Source organism: Periplaneta americana, chromosome 14 (genome assembly GCF_040183065.1).
Source record: "Periplaneta americana isolate PAMFEO1 chromosome 14, P.americana_PAMFEO1_priV1, whole genome shotgun sequence".
Classification (NCBI taxonomy): Eukaryota; Metazoa; Arthropoda; class Insecta; order Blattodea; family Blattidae; genus Periplaneta; species Periplaneta americana.
In genome coordinates, this window is record NC_091130.1 from 79,343,970 (window position 1) to 79,370,677 (window position 26,708).

At 35.9% G+C, this 26,708-nt stretch overlaps 1 protein-coding gene across 1 annotated transcript in view; it reads right to left on the bottom strand.

Annotated features, from left to right (window-relative positions):
• Positions 1–25,356, bottom strand: part of LOC138713011 (peptidoglycan-recognition protein LC-like) — a 366,077-nt gene extending 340,721 nt beyond the window's left edge. Inside the window, exon 1 of the mRNA XM_069844693.1 lies at positions 24,573–25,356. Within this exon, the coding sequence (XP_069700794.1) occupies positions 24,573–25,356 (784 nt within the window). The remainder of the gene's footprint in view (positions 1–24,572) is intronic.
• Between the last annotated feature and the right edge of the window lie 1,352 nt (positions 25,357–26,708).

The window sequence follows — 26,708 nt, forward strand, 5'->3', positions numbered from 1 at the left end:
TAGTATGAGTTTGTGCTAACAAAATAATAATTAATATCAGCTACAACCGATTAATTTCAATCGACTCGATTATTCGATTAATTATTGTGATCGATTAATCTTACAACAGAAATTGGTCGATTAATCGATTAAATTCCACAACAGTACTTTTTCATCATTGTCTCAGAAGCTTGTCTTTGGCACTTAGTTCTTTTGGAAAGCTAAATCCTTATTTATGAACATTTACATTATAGTGAAGAATCGGTAGAACGGAGAAAAATTCTCTCCGGCACCGGGACTCGAACCCGGCTTTTCAGCTTTACGTGCTAGCGCTTCATCCACTAAGCCACACCGGATCCAAGCCCCGATGCCGGATTGAATCCTTCTCATATTTAAATTTTACCTACTGTGTTCCCCTTTGTTGCCTACCCTCGTGTATCGTGTCACAGTAGACACAATGTCCAACCACAAGTAGGCTACAGATGTGCACTCATTACGAGTGACTAAGTGACCGAGGTCCGATGGAACATGGCCCCGTCTTGAATCACGAAGTGATTATTTACGCTTTATCATATTACTATGATGTACCGAAGTACATACGGAGTTTCGGTGCAGTAATTCTGCGTTTCCGTATGGTGAAGAATCGGTAGAACGGAGAGTCACTCGTAATGAGTGCACATTTGTACTTTCTGTTAATGTGTCATTGGTAACTGGAACGTTAATATTAATATTAAATGCATGAAAATAAATTGAGTAAAAAGTCAATAGTCCACCTCGTGACTTCGATTTCACTTCCAGATACATGGATTCTGAATGCGAGTTCTCTGATAAGTTGCTAGGAAAGGTCCCGTCCTCTTTCCTTAGCTTTAGTGAATCACAGTTAAACGTAGTATCGCGCTACCGACATTATAACCGCAGCATTTGATAATGTGTTATAAAATAACTCGAGATAAAAAAGTGACGGGGGTTCATAGAATCCCTACAATTGCGTAAAACGTTTATGCTGTTCGTGATTTTTATTGTGAGCACGGTTGGGATTGTAAGGATTTTTGGGATTTTGACTAAAAGTTTGATTTATTTCTTTTCATTTCTGTCTTCATACTTTCACGGCATTTCAATTTAACAAGACGGAACCTTCTCGCAAACTTCTTCATTCCAGAGGCCTAGTATCGACACAACAATGCAATTCTCAGAGTCAAATCGATTCACACATACGCCAATGAGTTCTTTGAAATTTTAATAATGATAATAATAATAATAAATTATTATTATTATTATTATTATTATTATTATTATTATTATTATTATTATTATTGAGTGCACATTTGTACTTTCTGTTAATGTGTCATTGGTAACTGGAACGTTAATATTAATATTAAAAAAGGTAAAGGTATCCCCGTAACATGCCATGAAGGCACTTGGGGGGCATGGAGGTAGAGCCCCATGCTTTCCGTGACCTCGGCACTAGAATGAGGTGGTGTGGTCGGCACCACGCTCTGACCGCCTTTTACCCCCGGGAAAGACCCGGTACTCAATTTTATAGGAGGCTGAGTGAACCTCGGGGCCGTTCTGAAAGTTTGGCAACGAGAAAAAATCCTGTCACCACCTGGGATCGAACCCCGGACCTTCCAGTCCGTAGCCAGCTGCTCTACCAACTGAGCTACCCGGCCGCCAATATTAATATTAAATGCATGAAAATATATAATTATTATATAATAAATTATAGAGAGTTGTATTAATGTGGAAATTAATTCCACTTTATATTTATTTATTTTATTTATTTATTTACTCTGGTGAGTTAAGGCCATCGGGCCTTCTCTCCCACAGACTGCTTGAGAATTAGACAATGTTAAATGATCTATTTCTGTCTTTATACTTCCCACATTTATTAATTACCCCGTTTGTGTGCAAATATTAATTTTTATTCAAATAAAATTAAGTTTAACATTTCGTCAAGCTTTTAAATGTTAAAAAACGTTTCACACAAATTTCTTCTGACACCGAAATCACAAAACTGTTCTTTGTTTAAATATATGAATCACTGAAATAAAGAAACATCAAACTATACTTATTATACATTTATTAATTAATACGTCTGCTGACCTCACGTCCACATGTTTTAGCAGTTGTGAACGATCACCCAATCAGAACGGAGGTATCGTGTGGTTGACACGATACTCCACCTAGCCGTTATAGCTAGCTTTCGTAATCTAATTTCGCTACCTTTCATACTCGTAGCTCCCCAAATTCATCACGATATTGGGTGGGCACCGGTCCCATACACTGGCTGAAATATCGTGGGGGGAAAAAAAAATTCTTTCCCATGAAGACTCCGAATCGCGAGTCGTACTGCACATAACCTCCTATTATAAAAACAAATAAGGTTGGATCCGCCAACACAGTAAGTACAGGTTGCGCACTCCATTTGATCAATGTTGCAGTAGAAGCATAACCTGAGCCATGAACTTACAAAAGTGAAGTTCTTTAAACAACGAATATATTACGGGTGGAATCGACGCAATTCTCATAAGGGGCAATTTTGTAATTTTTGTTAAACCTTATTCGAGTGGTAGGCAGAGAGACGTTCCACGCTAAACTATTACGGAAGGAACTGGGCCTAACGCTGCACTGTTGCAGTTATTTCAAAATGTTAAAGAAATGAAAGCTACTCTTGTTTGAATTATAGCGTCATTTTCCGCAAATATAATCACCACATTAAAGCTTTTATCTCTGACGTTGCCGATCAGTATTGTTATAAACTTCAAAGAGACCGGTTCTGTGCCAGATAAAGAAGGTTATGACAGACCAAAATCCGTACAACACGTTGTGAATGATGCGCTGGTTTCACAAATAGTTCAGGGAATTAGTGAAGGACAGGAATATGGAACATGAAGGCGAGTTGGGAGACAGCTGCAGATGAGCTGTTTACGATAAGACGGATGATCAGAAACCAGTTAGAAATATATCTTTATAACAATATATTACTCTTTAACTTTTGGAAGCCGAAAAAGCGATTTGTGTCAATTTCGGTTTTAAATCATTAGCAGAAATTTAAGTATGAGCCCGGATGGTCAGGTAAATTCTGTGAACAAACTAACTCACCTTTAGAATTAAGCGTTACATCAGTACTCATTACTGTAGGTTTCGGTGAGCATACAAGAAGTGCAAATGGAAAAAGAAGCCGTGCAAAAGGGAGAGAAAAATTCAGGTGGGAGAAGAAAAATAAATGCAAGTAGGAGAAGATGGAAGTGTAGGTGGTAGAAAAAGAAAGAAATGAAGTGAAGGTTGGAGATGGAAAATAGTGAAAAGTAGGTGCGAAAGGAAAAGAGATAAAGTGTTAGTGGGAGAAGAAAAAAAAAATGAAGTGAAGGTGGGAGAAGAAAAAGAAGTTAAGTAGCCCTACAAGTAGGAGTTGGAGAAGTGAAGTGCAGGTAGGAGATGGAAAAGAAAAATGCAGGTAGAGAAGAAATTTAAATGAAGTGTAGTTGGGAGAAGAAAATTAAGTGAAGTGCAGGTGGGAGAAGAAAAAGAATTGAAGTGTAGTTGAGACAAGAAGAAAAGTGAAGTGCAGGTGGAAGATGGAATAGAAGTGAAATGCAGATAGGAAAAGAAAAAGTTCAAGTGAAGTGCAGGTGGGAAAGGAAAAAAGTGGAGCGTAATTAGAAGATGAAAAAGAAGTGAAATGCAGGTGGGAGATGGAAAAGAAGCAAAGTGCAGGTGGAAGATGGAAAAGAAGTGAAGTGCAGGTGGGAACAGGAAAAGAAGTGAAATGCAGGTGGTGGGAGAAGGAAGAGAAATGTAGTGCAGATGGGGGAGAGAACCTTTAATGAAAAGGGATAGTAGCTGTTTTTCAGCAATAACTCCTGTGTGACATATTTATTGATTTTCAGATTTTTACTCTATTAAATAACTTAAATAGTGATACAGCAAATAATAAAATCTCCCATATGTAATCATATTTCGTTGTTTCGAAAATGTAAGAATTCATAGGCCTAGTCTCCTATGTACGGTTGCCATAGGATGAATAAATGTGTTTTTTTTTCCTACTGAAAAATGTTATATTTTGCACATAGGAGTTATTGCAGGAACAACGACGATTTACACATCTGAATTTTTCTTCGCGGATGGAAACAACTCTCTCAAACCTGTATCTTTGATGAAGTGCTGTCGGTTTAAAAACTTAAGTACGTCACCGCGATCACGCAAGCCGCCGCTGAACTGTAATCATTCCTAACCTTGAAATTACAATTTATGCTTCTCCGTAAAGAGACCTGAAACCATAATCATCTTGTTTAGTGCTGCGGCAGCCGCTACTCGATTTTACGTAAGTTTTTTTTATTTTATTTTAGGAGTTCCCCGTTTATTTGTTTTCTGTCATTTGCGGCTTGTAAAGACACTGGACAGAGAAGCGAACGTGTAGTGGGTTAGAGTCCTAGCTCAATGCTGAATACAATAAATTTATATATTATTTGTAATATCTTTATAAAACATCCTTTAGAGCTATTTCGAATTAATCTTAACATCACTTTAAAGTAAATTATGAGCTCTTAAAAGTATTCAATAGTATTGGAAGTGATCTCCAGATGTTTTAAGATATTTTATAAGGGAGCAGTTTATATCTACCAGTCCACACCTGTGGAGTAACGGTCAGCGCGTCTGGCTGCGAAACCAGGTGGCCCGGTCGGAGCAAGTTACCTGGTTTAGGTTTTTTCCGGGGTTTTTCCTCAACCCAATACGAGCAAATGCTGGGTAACTTTCGGTGCTGGACCCCGGACTCATTTCACCGGCATTATCACCTTCATATCATTCAGACGCTAAATAACCTAGATGTTGATACAGCGTCGTAAAATAACCCAATAAAAAAAATATATTTCGGCAATAAATGGTGTTCAGGAAGTAAGATTAACACTCTCCGAGATGGCAGGACGAATCTCAAATGAACGACAGAGATATGAACTGAAGTTGCACTTGCACCGGAAATGCACTTACCCCCAACTCACCTTATTTAAAAATTATGTTTCCTTGTTTAAATGTATAAGTACTTCCTAATTTTCGTGCTATCTGAAATAAAAACAAAATGGTAACCTTCTTAGGTAGGCTGTTTGGGTATCAGACATTAAAAGGTGATGTAGACCCTAATTGTAGTGCAGAAACCTCGAGCGCTCGCGACTGGCAGAATAAAAGTTTCAACCGACTGGTTATAAATTCTCGACTTCATACGCTCGAGCGTATCATTCCCAGGCTGCCTTTTTCACAGCCGAGGACTAATTGGCGAGTTCGGTCGGCCGTATTCAAGAGAATGCAGAGGTCTATTGACCATCTCCACTTGGAGGCGGGGCTACTGTTTAGGACGTTTCAGAATTAAGTTGACAAAAATAAATTCAACTAAAGGAATATTATGTGAACGCAAACTGCAGAACTACACTGAAAATAATTTTATCTTAAAATGTTAGACCTTATAGGACCTCGTAATTCCCTCATTTTTCTCATTGTTCTTAAAAATTCGTTATGACAGGCAACAATGTCGCCATGTTCCATTAAATATTTTTAGTTCTCGTTTGTGCTGCACTGGAATCCAAAAGCTTTTAGTACTTTTCGCAATGGATATAAAGTCTTCTTTAATATGTAAATCAAGTAGGCTACTGTCCGCTTTGAAGCTTCCTGATTAAGTGTGTCCAATTTTGTAACAGGTGAGTCACGAATACGTTTTTTTTGTTTTGTTTTGTTTTTGTTTTTTTTTTGTTTTGTAAAGACCTTTAGGTTTTTCTCCTGATTCATTTTCTTTCATGTAACTATATACCACAATTAGACATACCTGTAGCTCTAAGTGATCTACAAAACATGACTAACGGAAGTTGTCTTTCTTTCCTTGCATTGTCATACTCGCTCTGGATGTGCATATAAACACGACACACTGCTTCTTTGGTATCAGAGTGTACGTAATACACTCTACTACCTATTAAGTAGAAAGATAATTGCTAAGCACACCAACACAACCAGCACATCAATCACAATATTCATCATTCCGAAAAATAATTCTAAATGTCGTGTTTCAAAACTGAACTTAACTAAGTCACAAGCAGGCCTAGAGTGAGGAAGGATAACAAAGAACGTTAACATGTTGTAGGAATATCCTGTCAAACATATATGCGGTAGTAAGTAGCACACTCCAAACCCTCTTGTTAGGCTACTTTATAATTGACATAGTTCACCGTAACGGTTAAACTCAATGGCGGGAAGTTTTCCTTTATATAAAAATCAAAGTATACAAGGAATTGAAATTTTCACACACCAGGTATAATCAGGTGGATGTGGATAAGCTGGCAGCTTAAAGGAGTAAATACTGATGAACTGTTTATGCCTTGAATTGAGTTTGTTCAATTTTGTTTAACAATTAATGTATATATATATATATATATATATATATATATATATATATCTTATCTTTTAACTTTAACCTTTCCTTCAGTATAGGCTACTTGCTAGTGCTCTTGTCACACGTATACTCTAATTTTTCTGAATACAATATCCAGAAGACACATAATTAGGCCTATAATACTAGACACAAAAAAAAATGTTAAAATACCCTTCCACAAACTAGCCTCACTGGAACAGTGTCCACAATACAGGGTGTTAAAAAAGTATCCAATATTTTAGGTATGCATCAAAACAAGAAAATAATGTCTAATAAACATGGGTCCTACAACACATACTTTCTGACATCTCAACACTTGTTCATAGAAGGTGCTCAATGTGACATCCATTCATGGCAATGTATTTGTCTGCACTTCGGCGTAAGGAATCGCGCATTCTTTGAAACTGACGTGGTTATTCTTGATAACCAAAAGTCTAGGGGTTTAGGTTTGGGGAACGAGTAGGCCAAGGCGTGAGATCTCCTCATTCAATGCAGCGGTCCTGAAATATCAGCGTCAGGTGTTCACGCTCATTGCGGAAAGAATATGCTGGTGTACCATCATGCATGAATCACATCTTGTCTTTGCTGACATGGCACATACTCCAGCAAGGTAGGCAATACGTTAATAAGAAATTCCTGATAACGAGCCCCAGTTAATCTCTGTGGTAGCACGTATGGCCCTTAATCTATCACCAAGAACGTCTGCCCATAAGTTGATTGAGAATCGGTGCCAATGCCCTATTTCTTCAACTGCATGGAGATTTTCATCTGCCCACACATGCTGATTACGAAAATTCAAAACACCATCTCTGCTGAACCCTGTTCATATCCGGAACCAAACTTTTGTTTTCAGTATTCCTTGCGACATATCATTTTTCCATGCCAGGAGTGTCAACTAAGGTATGATTATCTGGTAGTCTGTTGTATTGTAGGGCGAGGAATGCATTGCCATAAATGGACGTCACATTGAGCACCTCCTATAAAGAAGTGTTCAGATCTCAGAAAGTATGTGTTGTAGGACCCATGTTTATTAGACTTTTTTTTCTTGTTTTGATGCATTCTATCACCCCCTAAAATATTGGATACTTTTTTTTTAACAACCTGTATATGGGAATAAAGACATATAGTAAATTACCTAAGGAAACAAAGAACTAAACAACAATGAATTTAAAACGAAAGTAAAAAAAAAGGAGGTTGTTGGATGAAGCATACTACTCGGTGAATGAATATCTTGTAGACGAAAATTTTAATACTTAAACTGTTTTGTGTTACCTATATAAAATATTTTCTTTGACCTAATTTACTAGTTATTACATAATTCTTAAGCTTTCCTTCCAGGAATAGCTCAGGTGTTTTAAATTTAGCGTTAGATTAGGTGTAACACATAAATTCTATATTTTAGATTAGTTACTAGCACCTAAGTTCACTTTCTGACGAGTTACCGGTTGTTTTCCAGTTTGACTGAACTGATTTATGTAAACGAAATGTGACAAATTACTCTACTCTACCGAATGATGACCCACTATGGTTTTGAAACAAAGAAATTACTTTGAATTCATTATCTTGTTTTCCGAGATCTTAAGAAAATACGCTTAGAAAGTTTGAAGGGCTCACGAGGGAATGCATATTTTTTTTACAAACTACGTAAGATGCCATTTCATGGTCCATTTTCAAGGTAAGATTCGAAGTGAAATGCTATTTTACTTAGACAATACATTTATGTAGCAAAGTTAATTACACAACCTAATAAATAACCGATACCACACAATCATACATACTAACACACATTAGATTTCAATTCTACAGACAGGATGTTGAAAACTTATTTATTGCAAAAACGGAAATATTACTTTTTAAACCTGCAATTCCTTGAAGGCATGTCGACACTCTCTTATCAGCAGCAAACGTGACAGCCAAAGACGTAGCTACTTATATATTTTGTTTCTGTATGCCGTCATCAAAATGTTGAATTAGTGCTCAGGTCATATAGCCTATTTACATTTGAATTAAAGAAACAAACCTTGTTTTCTGAATTATATCATCATTATTCTTTTGATGTATCATATTTATCATATAAGATTCTTTATTTATTACCAATAATACTTTATTTCGGCATTTGTTGCATTTAACTGAAAATAAGTTGATATTTTGTAATACTAATAACCAATGTGTAAATTATTTACACAGTGTCAAATAATGGAGGGACATGCCTATTCCCATTTTCTTAAACAAAAAGAGACACTATGTTAATAGCTGTCTTTGAACAATCACAATACAAACTTCAAACCCCACTAGACAGACTGAAGTTCATCCATTTAGGGGATCCTCTACAGTGAAATTTCAGTTTATTTTAATTTAGCAACTTACGGATGGTATGTCATCACACAGAGCGCAGAAAACCAACATTAACAGTAAATAAGAATGTTTTAGTAACGTGTGGTACTATTAGAACAACTGAAAGAAGAAATCGAAGATATGCTAAAATAATATTTTTGTAAAACAATGGTAGGTACATACTGTTTTTATGACGGTAATCTCTATGGACTTCATACAAAAATATAAAAGTAGAAGTAATGACAGTGACAGGAAGTCCAGGATGAAGGAATCAAAGCACAAAACATTACCTAAATATCTAAAATTAAAAGGACGGGATGAGGACGCAATCAACTAAATATCTGAAGTTTACGAAAAGCGACAGAATGAGGAGCCAAGATATAAGACATAACTAAATACCAGGAATAGGCCTATATAAAAAGGAACAGGATCAGAAATGAAGACATAAGACATCAACTAAATATCTCGAATGTAGGAAGACGGAATGAGAAACCAAAACAGAACATCAACTAAATATCTGAAATTTACAAAAGGGGACAGGATGAGGAACAAAGACATAAGACATCAACTAATTATCTTGAATTTAGAAGGATGGGATATGGAACCAAGAGGTAGCACATCAACTAAATATGTGGAATTTACATGAAGGGACAAGTTGGGGAACCAAACACACACACTCACATAAATATCTGGAATTTAGCAGGACAGGATGAGGAACCAAGACACAAGACATCAACTGAAATTTACAAAAAGGGACAGGATGAGGAACCACAACATAAGACATCAAATAAATATCTTAAATTTACAAGAAGGGACAAGATGAGGAACCCAGACATAAGACGTGAACTAAATATCTGAAATTTACAAGCGGGGACAGAATGAGAAACCAAGACATGACATCAACTAAATATCTGAAATTTACAATGGAAAAAAGGGACGAAATGAGAAACCAAGATATACAGTAAAGCATGAACTGAATATCTGTAATTTATATAAAGATAGAGGATGAAGCACCTAAATGTCAGAGTTCATAAAAAAAAAAGAAAAGTGGAGTACAAAGTTGTATTGTGGAAACAATAAAACCAAATAGTCGTTAGTTATTATCTAAAGGAATGTTAAAGAATTATCCACTGGAAACAGGAAATAACCTGTATTCTAGCATGTTTCAGTCACTTAACGCAGCATCGACAACGGTACGAACGCTGTAATGCTTTGCATGGGAAAGAGGACAAGAAGATGAAAATGTAAATGAAAAATGCCATTTTAAGTTTTGTTTAGATGACTGAGTGGTTCTTTAAACTTCGCCCGCAGTCAGTTGCGATCGGTGCTACTTAGCGGATGAGTGTGTCACGATCAGTGGGGAAATCCTGTGGCAGATGGTTATTCTAGCCTGGACCGCACGTCAGCAGCTATTTCTCAGACTTTAATGAAGCGAACTGCTAAAATGGCGAACTAAGTAACGACACAGAATAACCAATTCTTCCTGCAATGTTTTTTAAAGCCGGATGTAATCATTGCGGTAAGCGAGTTTTTTTTATGTAACAGTTAAATGATGTCAATTCAGTTTGCCGTTTCGCCGACGTGATTCATAAAAAATCGCTATAATGAGAAAACAACTTTATCAAGTGGCTAAAATGAAGATGTGATTTTTTTAGAGTAATAGCTGGAAAACTCTTTAGAGACGTCATTTAGGAGGGCCGGGGAGGCAATTTTCCTCCTCTCTCCCGAGTTTAAGATAAGGAAAGTAATAAACGTGTAGTAGGCCTACTATTAGAGAAAAGGAATGTGAGAAATCTACTTTCAATATTATAATATTCCATTTTTATAAACGCTTAGCAAATAAAGACAAGCAAGTTAATTATTTTGCTCAAATGAAACCAAGGTGTTACCCTTTGCTAAATGAATGGTTTGTTACCTATTACAAATAAAAATACAATTTTCTTAAATAAGAACAAAAATGTAAGTTCAGGATAACAGACAGGGTTTGGAATTGAACGGGTTACATCAGCTTCTTGTCTATGCGGATGACGTGAATATGTTAGGAGAAAATCCACAAACGATTAGAGAAAACACGAAAATTTTACTTGAAGCAAGTAAAGCGATAGATTTGGAAGTAAATCCCGAAAAGATAAAGTATATGATTATGTCTCGTGACCAAAATATTGTACGAAATGGAAATATAGAAATTGGAGATTTATCTTTCGAAGAGGTGGAAAAATTGAAATATCTTGGAGCAACAGTAACAAATATAAATGACACTTGGAAAGAAATTAAACGCAGAATAAATATGGGAAATGCCTGTTATTATTCGGCTGAGAAGCTTTTGTCATCTAGTCTGCTGTCAAAAAATCTGAATTTATAAAACAGTTATATTACCGGTTGTTTTGTATGGTTGTGAAACTTGGACTCTCACTTTGAGAGAGGAACAGAGATTAAGGGAGTTTGAGAATAAGGTGTTTAGGAAAATATTTGGGGCCAAGAGAGATGAAGTTACAGGAGAATGGAGAATGTTACACAACGCAGAGCTGCACGCATTGTATTCTTCACCTGACATAATTAGGAACATTAAATCCAGACGTTTGAGATGGGCAGGGCATGGACGAATCCAGAAATGCATATAGAGTGTTAGTTGGGAGACCGGAGAGAAAAAGACCTTTGGGAAGGCCGAGACGTAGATGGGAGGATAATATTAAAATGGATTTGAGAGAGGTGGGATATGATGATAGAGACTGGATTAATCTTGCACAGAATAGGGACCAATGGCGGGCTTATGTGAGGGCCGCAATGAACCTGCGGGTTCCTTAAAGTTCATAAGTAAGTATGTAAAATAAAAATGTATTTATCAATAAAACTGTTGGCGTGTGTTTGTTCGGACCTACGTCATATGTAAAGCAAGTGCATATTAATTACGTATCGTATAATTAGGATAAGAAGTTGAAACTAGGCCTATGTGTGGAAACTGAATACTTATGTATTTTAAAGTGGGGTGAACTTCACCATAAAGATAATAATAAACTATGATGTCAGCTCTATTTGCGGCTTGAAAAAATGAAGAGTACTTAAGAAATGGAGAAAATATTGACTACGTGTAAGGTGAAACTGTGGTGAAATAATGCTGAAAAATTAAGAAAATCCATTTTTTTTTATTTTAATGGTCGAAATAATATTTGAGACTGTTTTAAATGAGCTAGCCATATAATGAAATGTGGCCAAATATACGGTGCGTGAGTTGAGAGAGATGATTTTTATGCCGTTTTCTCGATTTTTTTAATTTTAAGCAGTTTATTGAATGAAAAAACATCCTTGCACAACATTTATTGCCAGATTGGTCTGAATCTTCTCACAGAGATCAATTTATTAAATGTTGATAAATAAAATGTAATAGCATTTATATATGACATATTAATATTAAGTTCCATCGAAGCATATTTATATTGCACTAGATTAAAATATACTGCAATATTAAACTCACGAAATTAAACACTTAGACTGTGCTCCAAAAACTAATTAATTTTTATTCCCATGACTATTTTCAAGCTTTTGAACAAACATGAACTAAATATTTTTAAAACTTTGATGCAAGGAGCAATATAAAACATATTTAAAAATATAATTTCAAAACTATTAGCCTTAATGGTACCAAATTTTGTTCAGATGATAGTATTGTAGGCATATTTATGTAGATTAAATTTAACAAATTTGGGATGCAAATTGAGAAAGTTTTGAAAATCACATGTAGTCCCCTTAAAGAAATATTGAATGCATCTGATATCATGCATTAAATCCTTTTTATTTTATGGTCAAGTTAACCTCAGTTGACAAGTGTATCCAAGTTTTCGGTATGGAAAATAGTTCATTTCACAGAGAAGATGGAGGGAGTAGGATCTACGCCAAACGATACCTATTGCATAAGTTTTTCCGTAAAATATCTTTCCACTCCTCAAAGCAAAAACTGAAATGATGCTCTTGAAACTCTTACACTCGTCGTAAAATTCCTCAACTAATATACGGGCAGATCTTAACTAATTATTTTTAGTGATATCAAGAGAATCTGCAACGTACACAGGAGGACAGCGAACTGTAGACTACGAGCTTTTTTAGGTGGAAAGGTTAACTTGCAAATCATTTCACGAAATACAGCATGAGAGGAGGTATAGTGATGCTGTAATTACCTGACTTCGCGAAAATACACTTTTTCAGCATCTCTGACACCGAAAAAGTAATTCTGGGCAAGCCATCTGTCTGCCTGATTGTTTTTCTTTCCGTTTATCTCAGACATGTCAACTGATGCCCATAGGCGGAAGCGCGCGCTTTAGAGCTCAGAAGAGCCTGAGCGCTTTACAACGGACAGGAAAGAGACTGACGAAGAGGAAGTATATGCCGCTTGATCGAACTATATACAGCACTAATTCAATGGATAATGGGAAGAGAACTTATTAAAACTGTATCCATGTTAATTTTTATAGCCTATTTGTCTGACAAGTATAAGTGCATTATAAGAATGTAAATTTTAATTTTAATGCTCATTTTTCACAAGTTTGCTCTTTCATTCAAAATGAATATTTTCTAAACTTTTTTACAGAAAAAGTTAAATTTTCAGATATGTTTATTTAGTGGCCTTATACGTATTGAAACAATGTTTTCGTAAATGTAATATATCGTAAATACGTATTACTGAAGTTAGTGTATTGAAAATTTTGAAAATATTCGCATGGAAAATGTTTGTAAGGAAATGGATTAACGAAACAACTACTGTTACATCATAAACAAAAGATAGGAGCCTATGTGTTGTAAGAACTTCAGCTCTATAGCTTCAGCAGATTTCGAGAAAATAATTTAATATTCTGATGATAGGAAGTTGCGCACCAATATCACCTTAAAAACATAATGCGGTAAGAGTTTTGTTATATAATATAGTTGCAGTTAAAACATGTATAGTGCTTAGGTAACTTTGCTTTGTACTATAATATTGTTTTGATTAGTTTATTGATTACTTTTATAAGGCTAACGATACCAGCATGATCAATTCCAACTTATCATGTCATACTCAATCTCTTTCTTTGGAATATCACTTTCTTTGTGAATGATGTGTTTCATCCACTTAGTACAATATAGTTGTAGGTACTACGGAATTTATGTGAATATTCCTTCTTAACTCTTTATTATGTTATTAACGTTTAAAACACAACTACAATATTAAGAAATTAGTCCTAGTACTTTTGTTTTACAGATAATATAGAACATATCAAACAGAAAGAACCCACGTAAAAATAACGACATAAAATTTCACGTTCTGTTTGAAGTTTGTACAGTACTGTTTTCTTAATCCAACAGGCTGCTTATTCATACACATAATCCTTCCTCCTTCCATACTTAGCGCTTGATGCCCGCGCACGACGTGAAGATCAGAAAAATGCGCTTGCTTTGACATCACTGGTCTATCTATTTGTCGTATTTCTTCATACTCAATTTCTACGAGTCATTTCACCCGGAAATATTTTTCACATGAAATACAGGCCTAATACTTCTAATGTAAAATTAATGGACGTTTGTTAGAAATAAAAAAAACACAGTGACGGTCAACATAAAGAACAGTTAGGCGATTTCCTGCGTTTTCTTGTATTCTGTGGAATAAATTTAAATATGAAACAATGGATATTTAATATGACTGAAAAAAGTTTTGCTAAGAGAAAATAATTATTGTATTATGTATGGATTTTTTTTTATTTTCGTTGAAGATTTATTGCAGTTTTAACTCCTAACCAGGTATAGCCTTCTACACTCCTATTGTTAAGGGATTGAAGAGTACGGAGAATAAATGGTATAAGTCCATTTGTATTAATTTTTAAGGAGAGCGATTTTAAACATAAAGATCTAATAACATTATTTATGTTTATTTTTATTCGAATAGTTCTTCTTCTTCTTCTTCTTCTTCTGCCAAATGAAGGATTAGGTCCAAGACCTATTCCGAGGCTGAACTCTACATTCATCAGTCCATCTCATCTCCGGACGTCCAAGCTCGAGTTTTCCATTTGGCCTTTACAGTGGGGCACTAGGTGAGTTTCTACTGATATGCTGTACATTTTCTAGTTTTTAGTTCAGATTGTTACAAATGCTTCTCAAACTGGTAAATGTATCGGGAAGCTTACTTTTCGATGGTTTGAATGACATAAAAATGTTTATTTTGTGGAAAATGAACTTATCCCCTTCATTTCCCTTACCTTCAACTGTAAGTAGTGAAGAACATTAGTTACGCATGAGTGAACATCTAAAACAAAGTGTGTTATGAAGAAGTTAGAATATTCTCCAATGAGCCTCATTCGGATATACTAATACAGGCTACAAGATGTTTCAAAATGATGGTAACAATTTCATATGTTTCATTAAGTATTATACAAGAAATTAACATGGTACACGTCATTTGATATTCAAAATCTCAAAGTTTCCCGTTCTGATTTTCGGAAAACATATTTTTTCCTGTTGTCATGGAAGACATTGTTGAAAAATGACAATTCACAACATAAATCGTTCTGCGTTCTGCAGTTTGCGAAAACAAATTCAATAACAACGGTAGAAAGGTTATTTCGTAGATATTTCCGAATTAACCATCGTTCGATCGGATGTGCTACCGACGATCTGCTCTAACACATTTGGCCTCCTAGGTCACCATACTTGACACCAAGTGATATCTTTTTTTGGGGGTATGTGAATGATTGTTTATGTGCGACGTAAACCCCAATATCTTGAACACTGCTGCTATTGCATCCATAAACAATAGATTTATGTTGGAGAGAGTGTGGCAAGAATTTGACTACCCGTATAATGTTGACGTATGCCGTGTAACAAGGGGTTCTCACATTGAGTGTCTATAAAGTGCCAATAAAAACTTTGAGAGTTTCGTAAACAAATTACATACATGTACAAAATTACACTTAATCATATAAAAGTTTACCATATTTTTGGAACACAAACACAGCGATAAAGTACATTTGATATGAGGGTCAGTGGACAGAATTTTAAGTCGCACATTTTATAAAAGAAGCCAGAAATCTTTTCGGACTATAAATAATGAATGTCTTATATGTGTGAACCAGAAAACGAAAAGTTCATCCTTTTGTTTGTGTGTATGAAAAATTGTTTCATTTAAATAAATAATAAGAAAATAAACTGCAAACGGTACCGATAATATCATTAGTCGCATCATAAAGGAACTGAATGTTACAAAACGTGTAATGTGTAGCTACAATGAGAAACAATGTGTCAACTTTGTCTTTCTTGTTGCTATTTGCTATGCTGAAAATCATGTGGTGATGGTGAGAATTATAATGTAACTTATGAAGGCGTAATGCATAAAGTGCTAGGTAGAGGTCTTTCGGTATCTCGTAGAACCTACCTGCGCGTCAGGGAAAGAAGGAAGTGAACTGAGAAGCTTCCCTTCCTCGCTATGCTTTTACTTGTATGCTAGCGAGCTCACTTACCCCCATCAAAAGATTCTTACCATTATTCGAACTGGCGGCTCAAGGTCAAGCAATAGCATTTGTCACGTGCGCTTACCCTAATCCTGGACCATTCTCCTCAACTAAAGTCAGCTGGGACAGCTGGAATTACCAGTGCTTCAGTTCACAGTTTTCAGTTCAGTGACTTGTGCATGGTTTGTACTTTTGTACGTGACCTTGATCCGCTAGTTCGAAATCCACAGGTACCAGCAGCAGCAGTCTAGGGACGGAAGAGGGATTACCCTTCAGCACGTCGGCTCGACAGTGACGTATTGTACACCAAGCAGCACAGGATTTATTCCAACAGCCCTTCTAAGGTGTCAAAGCGCCCTCGGAAGTGCTCTTAAGTGGTTAGGTACAACTTACAGCAGTAAAATTTTGGAAATATTCAACATTTTTTTCCTCCATTACTGTATCTTGTACAATAATGAAAATTAGTATGTGGAAAACACTGTCCTTCTGCTATGTGAAAAAATATTTTTACAATTAAAAAAAATATATTTACATTTTTTTTTTTCAAAATTCAGTTCACTGCGTAACTCGAAAACTATCCAATATTCTGTGATGAAATTTTTTTGTGTATTTATACATGCAATATCTACAATATGATGCAAGATCACTTCTCTACCTTTGATAGATTGTCTGATAAAAATTAAATTCATTTAAAAATGGTCAAAAATCAGTATTTTATTCTAATACAAAATTAAAAAAAAATTATGAAGGAATGTAGTTGAAAGAGCATGATATTGTAAACATGAGTTTCAGCAATAAAATAAGAGAGAGAACATGAAAAAGTTAATAAATTTATGAGTTATGAGGGTAACGCTTCATCACTGCACAGTGAACTGCCAACATTTTGAATTTTGAAAATATATATATATATTTTTTAATCGTAAAAATATTTTTTTCATATTGCAGAAGGACAGTATTTTACACTACCGATTTTCATTATTGTACAAGATACAGTAATGGAGGAAAAAAAAAGTTGAATATTTCCAAACATTTTACTGCTGTAAGCTGTACATAACCCCTTAAGGAATGAATCCTGGCAGAGGTATTGCCAAAGGCTCGGAACCCAGAGACAGTTTCGGAGAGGACGCCCCTCCTGCAAGCGGACGAAGACATGCATCATGACCTGAATGTGCCTATGGAATGAGATGAAGAGGATGAATGATATGATATGAAATCTAAATTATTTTTTCTACAGGGAAGAGGAAGGGAAATGGACCGTGACAATGAAATTTTCAACTCGGCATTTGCGTAAGTAACTTTGGAAAACCACGGAAAAACCACAGTCAGGTTGGTCGGTCCGGGGATTTGAACCGTGGATCTCCGAATGCGAACCCCGTGCTTAATGCATGAGCCACGTCGCTCGATAGATTCTTACTAATTATATGCTACGGCACACGCAAGCTGGTTTCACGAGATAACGAATGACCTATAGTGAGTATAAAGAATATATTTATCTTCGGTATGTGTAGGTACTACGTCACTAAATAACATACGGAGTTACGTGCTATTGTTTCCTTATCCTTGGATAAACTTTTCTTTTTTCAGTGTTACAGTTTTTGCTATTCACTTGCACAAGTTCATGTACTGAGCTGTAGGAATATGCTTTCTTGGAATACAACATATAAATTATTTTTCAAAGATAACAAATATAACATTATCCCAAGCAAAGTATAAAAAATAACTACCATTATAATTTAAAAAGCCCACCAACCAGATCATAGCACCAACAAAAAAGTAGCTAAAAGGAAACCGAAGTCCATTCTCTGTAAATAAATGAGTAAATAAAACCTTCAATTTGTAGAAGACATATCTAAATGCACAACAGCAACTGGATTCTTTCACAAAAGCTGAATTCGATATTTAGATAAAGTAAGATTGTTCGCACTGTGTCCGAGCCTGACATATGACCCCTCAAACACTGAATGCAAGCAAGATAATAACATTCATAGAAGATATTATTACGCGTATAATAATAATAATAATAATAATAATAATAATAATAATAATAATAATATAACAATACAATAATACAGTTCTCGACTTCAAGTTTGTCCTGTCTCTATATCATAATTATGCTTTAAGGATGTTAGATTCACCTTCAAATTTATTGTTCTTATCCAGTTTCTAATAATTATATTCAGGTTTACGTCTTATTGATTCGAACGAGATTCCGCCACAATCCTTTGTAGAGTAAAGGTGCCTAATTCCGTGATACCCCTAATCCCATATACGAGTACTTTTCTTAAATTGAATGTCAGTCAAAGCTTTGCTGTTCGACCATAGCGCCAGACATTTTTTCAAAAGAGTGCATCTTTCGCCTACTTTGAGACATCGGTGAACTTCTTAGCAAGATACCAAATACCATGATATTCAATGAAAAAAAGTATCACGGAATTAGGTAACTTTACCCTACATATAGCTAGACATCGGATTTATGCAAATGAATATTTAGTTTGTTTTTACTTGTGATGTGAAATTAACTTTAGCAATATGTTTCAGGTTCTTCTGTTTTTGTATGTGAAGTTTCATAGTGCATATAATTACATATTTCCAATGTTGCTGCATATTTAATCATTTTTCTATGCATCGAGCATATAATACATGTATTTTTTATTTTTTAACTTTCAAATCAACATTTAAACACTTTAGTGGCAAGATAATAAAGTCGTAAGGAGCCTCTCCGAGCACTACTGACAAGATCACGTGATTTTACTGGAGGATAACATTCCTATTTACAATAATTGGAAGCAAGGGTGTTTGCGAGCGGGAGGAGAAGAGCTTTGTCAATTCAATATTCACAGAATATTTTTAATAATGAATATTTGCAAAGGGACGTGGTTGTAATCAAGACACATTTCAAAGTTATAGCTGAAGCCACAAAAAAAAAAAGAAAAAAAAAAGCGAAATGTTGTCAATAACATCTGTAGACGTGGAAAGGCCCTTCTCAGCATACAAACTTGTGTGAACTGATAAACGTCATAAACTTACCCCTGAGTATTTGGAGAAAATAATCATTATGTACTGTAAATAAAATTACAACGACCAAAATAATATCTAAGGAAGAATGTCATTGTAAGTACCAAAATATATAGTAGCATGGAGTGAAAATTTGAAGTTTATGGAATCAAAATGTAATACCAAGGAAAAGTTGTGGGGTGATATAATAAAGAACAATGCAAAATATATTTTCTCTATATTAATATTTAGAGGTGCATCAAGAGCATCATATTTTGAAATTTTCACAAAATTTTGAGGTTCAAATTTTTTTTAGCGAGAGAACGTTCTCCTGTGATTTAATCTGAACAGGAGACTCGGAACACGTTGAAAAATTACATGTTAAAAGAAGCTGCATATTTTTAGTCCCCTGTTGTTTCATTTTGAAATGTCACAGAAATCTAAAAAATTGGGAATAATCGCAAAAGTCCTAAGTATGATATCATTACTATAAAATATAAATGAAAACTCATTCATCTTTTGTTGCAGGATATTTAAATCAGACTATCTCTAATATTAATACAACAAATCTGACCTTCTACTCTGTACTCGCAATGCCAGAAGGGCTGAATGAATCACAATTAAAAATCTGACTTCAGATTAAAAGAATCTACTGTTGGAGAGATTTCAGAAAGAGTTGCTATCAAAACTAAGGAAATCCAGGTAAAGGCATAAATTCCGAAAGCCAGTCATACAAGAATATTACAATTGATTCGTGCTTACCATAATCAATACACAAACTTAATGAAGTCTTGACAGAAACGACATAGTGACGACAACTAAAATGAGAACATCGCAATATTCAAAGAAAAAGCAAACAAACTATTTGATATATGCAGTTGCAAATGGAAAAAAAATAATACTGTAGGCCTAATTGTGATAAAGACCGCCGTGTTCCAAAACAAGAAAGAATGTTTTACTAGGAAAAAGAACAGAAAGAAGGATGATAACTGGATGTGTTGATTTAGTTACCATTCAGAAAGAAATGAAAAAAGAAAAAAGAATAAATTCCAACTAAAAAAATTAATGAGCTGAAATGGAAATTTTGTCATATCTTATGTAAAATACTATATATTTTGTCCCTTTGGATCCCCTTAAAAATACAGTATACTCCAACCCCAATTTAGATTCTTCCAAATAAAGTTTAAATATGCGATTTTACAGCAATTCATTAGCTATGTAATGAAAAACAATAATAGAACAAATAAACAAAAAGGCAAAAAAATAATAATTTTAAGAAACTTCAAATCCTTTGGGGCACCTCAAAAATTAAATAGGCTATAGAAACTCCATACTTTCCACATTCCTACGTTAAGTGAAAATACAGATTTTTGCAACTATTACATTTAGAAGGCAGATGAAAACAAATTTCAAGTATAGATTCACTCCATCCTAATACATAGGCCTAAGCCTAAAATTAAAATTAATGCTCGACCATGCCGAAATGTACTAATTATACACCTGGTAGTAGCCCTTTAATGCACCTCATTAAAGTACACCTATTCATTATAGTTCAGTTGTTCAGCCAATGAGAAATCACCATTGTACCATTATAAAAGCGCAGTTAATCTCTATGGTAGCATGTATGGCCCTTAATCTATCGCCAAGAACGCCTGCCCATACGTTGATTGAGAATCGGTGCTGATGCCTTGTTCAAGTGCATGGGAATTTTCATCAGGCCGAACATGCTGATTACGAAAATACACAACACCATTTCTGCTGAACCCCCCTCATATCCGCAACCAAATTTTGTTTTCAGTATTCGTTGCGACATATCAGTATTCCATGCCGAAGTGTCAACTACGATATAATTATCTGGTAGCCTGCTGTATTGTAGGACAGAAAAAAGCATTGCCATAAATGGACGTCATATTGAGCACCTCCTATGAAGAAGTGTTCAGATCTCAGAAAGTATGTGTTGTAGGACCCATGTTTATTAGACATTTTTTCTTGTTTTTATGCATACTATCACCTCCTAAAATATTGGATACTTTTTTAACACACTGTATTTATGTAAAAACACTTTTTTCAGTATTCCTTATACCGAAAATGTTGCTCTCGAAATTTCATCTATCTATAGCGGTTTCTTCTAAAATATTGAACGGATTTTGCTCATAGGCCTATTCAGTATCTACGAGTATATTTATTAGAGAATAATGTAGCCTATATCGAATACGCTCTTTGTTAAAGATCATTGTTGTTGTTCCGTCAACTGTCGAAAGACCCTCACAAGTGATACCGAAAACACAGAGTGATGATGTAAACCAAATCAAATCAGACATATTTCTTCATAAATAAACGTGGGGTTCACATCAAACGAAAGATGATTTTTCAATAGAAATGAATTATAACATTCAGAATTGCGATTTCACCCTAGGTTTAACTCCTTCCGGTCAGATGATTACACATCTTTTTTAAAATGATTAGAGGTCATTGATTATAAATCTCCCTCGTAATGCGTGAATGAATTGCACAAAAACTATTAGACTGGAAAAGAAAGGAATATTAAATATATTTTTATTAATTTGCCCTACAGAATAATATCTGAGAAAGGAATATGTTTACAACGTCATTATAAATCACTAATATCTTTCGGATATCTTTGTCACGCGTAATTAAAGATTTTTCGCAAATAGGAGAATAACAATGTTATGTGAAGTTGGCCGAAATTAATTGTATCTAGTCCACACATAATACGTACTTAAACAGTGATCTTTAGGTACGATCAGATACCTTACTGTTTGGGGTTATAAAAATTGTCATTTGTGTGAAATTAATCTTCTTATTTTACTTAATATTAAATTATTTCTTTTATGGATATATTTTCGACAAAAATTCAAGGAAACAACTATAATCATTAATGTTATTGGTAACGTAACAAAGAACTCAAATGTTGAAATACACGTAATACGTATGAAAACATAATATGTGGTATCTCCATAACACCGAATACTTTTCATTCCTAATGAACGGTCGTTGATGCGCTGGTCTCAATTCAATTCACTCAGTATCAGGTCGAGAAAAATCTCAAATATAATCCTAAATAAACTCTATTAGATATTTGCTGATACATCACAAGAACTACTGTCCATGATAGGGTTCTGCAGCCCTGGCGGTTCTGGAGAAATTATGTGGTAAAACATCTGGATGGGGGTTTTAAAAGTGTAATTTTTATTATTGAATGTTTAGCACATCACAGCCAATTTGCAGCAACGCAATATTCTATTTTTGGTCCATTGAAAATGCAGTACCGGTAAGGCGTTGTTACACATTCACGGACAGGAGAACGTGAATTCGATTATGCGCAATGTTCAAAACATACAGAGATGAGCATGCCTGGACGGAAATAAAAAATAGGTTGCAGCCACCAAATTACTCTTCAAGGAACTACCACTTGAGGGAAAGAAGACAGAGGACGGACACTGGAAAATTTTCTTTTTTCAATCGTACTATCAGGGACTGGAATGCTTTACCTGCAGACTTACTAAAGGCTTTACCAATAACCAAAAATATATTTAAAAATAGACTTAAAGGACTTTACTAATAGACGGTAGTATATTATACACACTATTTAAAGGGTGTAAATGATGTTTTTTTTATTTGAAGTATTGTATCAGTGAAGAAGTGTGTTGTGTAAGTAAAGTATGTTTGTATCAGTGAAGTTTTATACTTTATAGTGGTAGTGCAAAGTATTTGAACAGTGAAATGTTTCTGAAGTATTAGTGAAATAGAATAGTATCAGTGAAATGTGTCGTAGTTCCAGTGCAGTGAGTGAGTTGACAGCAAAATGAGTTTAGTGCTGAAAGGTACTTGTGCATGTATGAAATATCATGCTTGTGGGTTTTAGTTCGAACTTAGGGTTAAGATACAAATTAGACTTGCTTTAAATGTTATTTTAAGTGATCGTGATTCATTTAATTTAGGATGCTCATTATTATTATTATTATTATTATTATTAATTGTCATTATTGAGTGCAATTAGTTGCCACTGCCACCGGGTATTTACCCATTTGCAGTGTGAATAAATACATACATACGTACATCACTTGACAGTGGTGAATTTTTTTTTTCGTAAAAGACGAGTTTTCTTTTTTTTGGACCAAAAATACAATATGACGCTACTACGAAGTGCCAGGGGTGAGTGTTTTAGTAAAAAAACGAACGTTTTTCAACAACAAAATACAGTATGACCCTGCTACAAAGTGGCGGTGATGCGTTGAACAATTACGATTTATTACTATATCAAAGTCGTTGATCATTATAATTATGCACCTGACAGCTTTCCGTAATGTTGGCAGCGAAAGATGCCACTTTGCCACAATGACTACTACAAAAGAGTTGAATCCTTCGCAACAATTCCGACGCCCATGATTTAATACTAAGTACGCCTTTGCGCAAAGGATTCTCACTCCGTGAGTTATCTTTCTTCGAACGACTTTTTTTTTTTCCTTTTTGCGACATTTCACATTAGCGCTACAAATTATTTAATTAGGTGCTTATAACATTATCACACAAACTACGCATTTGGTAGTAACACCATGTCATAGCATGTAGTAAACCGACAACACAGCAATGCTCCGCGTAGCAGCAGCTGCAGCTGTTGGAAAATGCTACGTTCTGATTGGTTCAGAAGGCTACCGCGCAGCGTTCAATTTTTTTTTTTTCATGGAAAGGGTTGCCAACGCAAATAACTGTCAAGAGCATAGTTACAACAGTTGGGTGTAAGAGTTGTGCAGTACATTATACCTGTTTTTTTTTTTAATGGGACATGACAGTTAAGGGCCAATCTTGAAACTTCGGCGCAATGTTACCAATATGGATTACCACGCGGTCAGCTGATGAGAACTAACAATTTTATTGACATTGATTGCTGAAGTTAAAACATTCACTGACAATTGACGCGATGGTAAAGAAAAACAATACACAAATCGACAGAGAATGAAACACGAAACGTATCAATGCTAACATTATGTGCACAATAAATTTCGCCAAGAGAGCTATTGAGCACTCACAACGTGGGAACTGTAACTTTGGCAACTCAACCGTTGTTACCATAGCAACAGGTCTACCACGCTATGTGACACTCAGTTGTTTTTCCGAGCGCAGCGCTAATGTCATGTCCCATCTAAAAAAAAAAAACGGGTATAGTTTGGCAGCTCAGTGATTCTTCTTTCTTGTACAATTAATAGCATGATTGTGAATGAAATGTTTTCGTTACTTGTAGTATAGGATTAAACGTTCTTGATATCCATAGCAATAGTGGAGACGTGAGTTATTTGCAGGGCCGCAGAACCAGTCACAGACAGTACGCGGGCGCCAGTATGAACACTTTAGATACTCACTCCTCTCGTTCTGCCATATCGGAAGCAAGCTGCCGTTCACCTGTGGGGAAACACCACCGTTAACAGTTTCACAGTCTTTCTCACTCGCCGGCGTTGTGGGGTAATCCTTTCCGTTAGACAACGCGCCCGACACGGGGTCCGCACTGGATTCGATATCAGCGCAAGGTCCATTTTCGCCATCCTCACTGTCGTTCACATCAGCATTCCCGTTTCTGGTCGTATACACAAACTGTTTTATCGTCACCGGCCCATTGTAGAACGTCTTATTACCGAAATGGACGTCCGACGAACTGTTCACCACAATACTACCAAAACTGGGCCGCGATTCACTGGATTTCTGCGCCGCTAGCACTATGGCGTTTGTAGCACTAGCGCAGTCCGTCTTCAGGTCACCATCTTCGCCGTCGTCGTCGCTGTAGACGTCGAGGGCGGACTCGTCATCGTCGTCACTGTCGTCATGCCCGCTCCACTCCCGCTCTTCGTTCGGTCCTTGGGCTCCATCGTTGCCCTCCACGCGGTCCGCTTCCCGTCTCCTCTCGACCATGCCCGAAGTGCGTGCATAGCCAACTGAACAGGCCGCCGCGCCGTCGCGATCCGCGGAGCCAGGCACTGTTGGAATAAAACAACTGCCTCTCGCGGTGGTTGCCAAGGCCTCGCGCGGTGACGTCGCAACCACAACAAACAAGATTGACCTGCAGAGCCATCTGGAGGTCGTTAGGAGTAACTCATGGCGTTGTTTTGACACAGGTTTTCCCCATTCAGGGCGTAGACCCCATGTGCCCATTTTAAAGAACTGGTTATCTGACCGTACTAAACAAAAAGTCTTCTGCAGAGCCTTTTCCGCAAGCAAGAGGAGATCTTTAAATGGTTCATACGTCCTTCTATGCCTAGGAAGTGCCTTTAATTTACTCACGACCAGCTTCTCTTTGGAACAGGGAGAATTATCGTGCTTGTTTCTTGACCCACGTGTTACGGGTTCAAGCCTAGCCGAGGAGCGAAACTCCGAGCATAGCTTGTAACGGTTGAGGAACTAAAACTGTTGTCCCCACGTGTTTGATTTATTACATGTAATAATAGATATCCCGTCCAAAATTCTTGAACATATATGCTTAATGATAAAGTTCTATACCCAGGCCCACAATTAATTCGTACTAACACCTGTCAAGTCCTCTGGTAGGATTGTGGAAACATGGAGATTCAAAATAGCAGTAGCCAACCACCGGCGTCGCTCAGACAGAAGGCAAACAAGCTGCAGGTCCGGAGTTGCGCTTGGGCGTAGGTTCGATTACCCTAATATTAGTATTGCTGCTGTTACTACTATTGCTGCTGCTGCTACTACTACTACTACTACTACTACTACTACTATTACTGCTACTACTACTACAACTACTACTACTAGTAGTAGTAGTAGTAGTAGTAGTAGTTGTAGTAGTAGTAGTAATGAATGCTGTTACTGATACTACTATTACTTACTTATGGGTTTTAAGGAACTTTCAGGTTCATTGCCGCCCTCACATAAGCCCGCCATCGATCCCTATTCTGAACAACATTAATCCAGTCCCTACCATCATATCCCACTCCCTCAAATCCATTTTAATATTATCCTTCTATCTACGTTTCGGCCTCCGCAAAGATCTTATCCCCTCCGGCCTCCCAACTAACACTCTATATGCATTTCTGGATTCGCCCATACGTGCTACTTGCCCTTCCCATCTCAAACGTCTGGATTTAATGTTCCTAATTATGTCAGGTGAAGAATACAATGCGTGCAGTTCTGCGTTGTGTAACTTTCTCCATTCTCCTGTAACTTCATCCCTCTTAGCCCCAAATATTTTCCTAAGAACATTATTCTCAAACACCCTTAATCTCGGTTCCTCTCTCAAAGTGACTGTTTTATAAATACTAACTTTCAGATTTTTTGACAGCAGACTAGATGACAAAAGTTTCTCAACCGAATAATAACATAGATTTCCCATATTTATTCTGCGTTTAATTTGCTCCCGAGTGTTATTTATATTTGTTACTTTTGCTCCAAGGTATTTTAATTTTTCCACCTCTTCGAAGGATAAGTCTCCAATTTTTATATTCCCATTTCATACAATATTCCGGTCACGAGACATAATCATATTATACTAT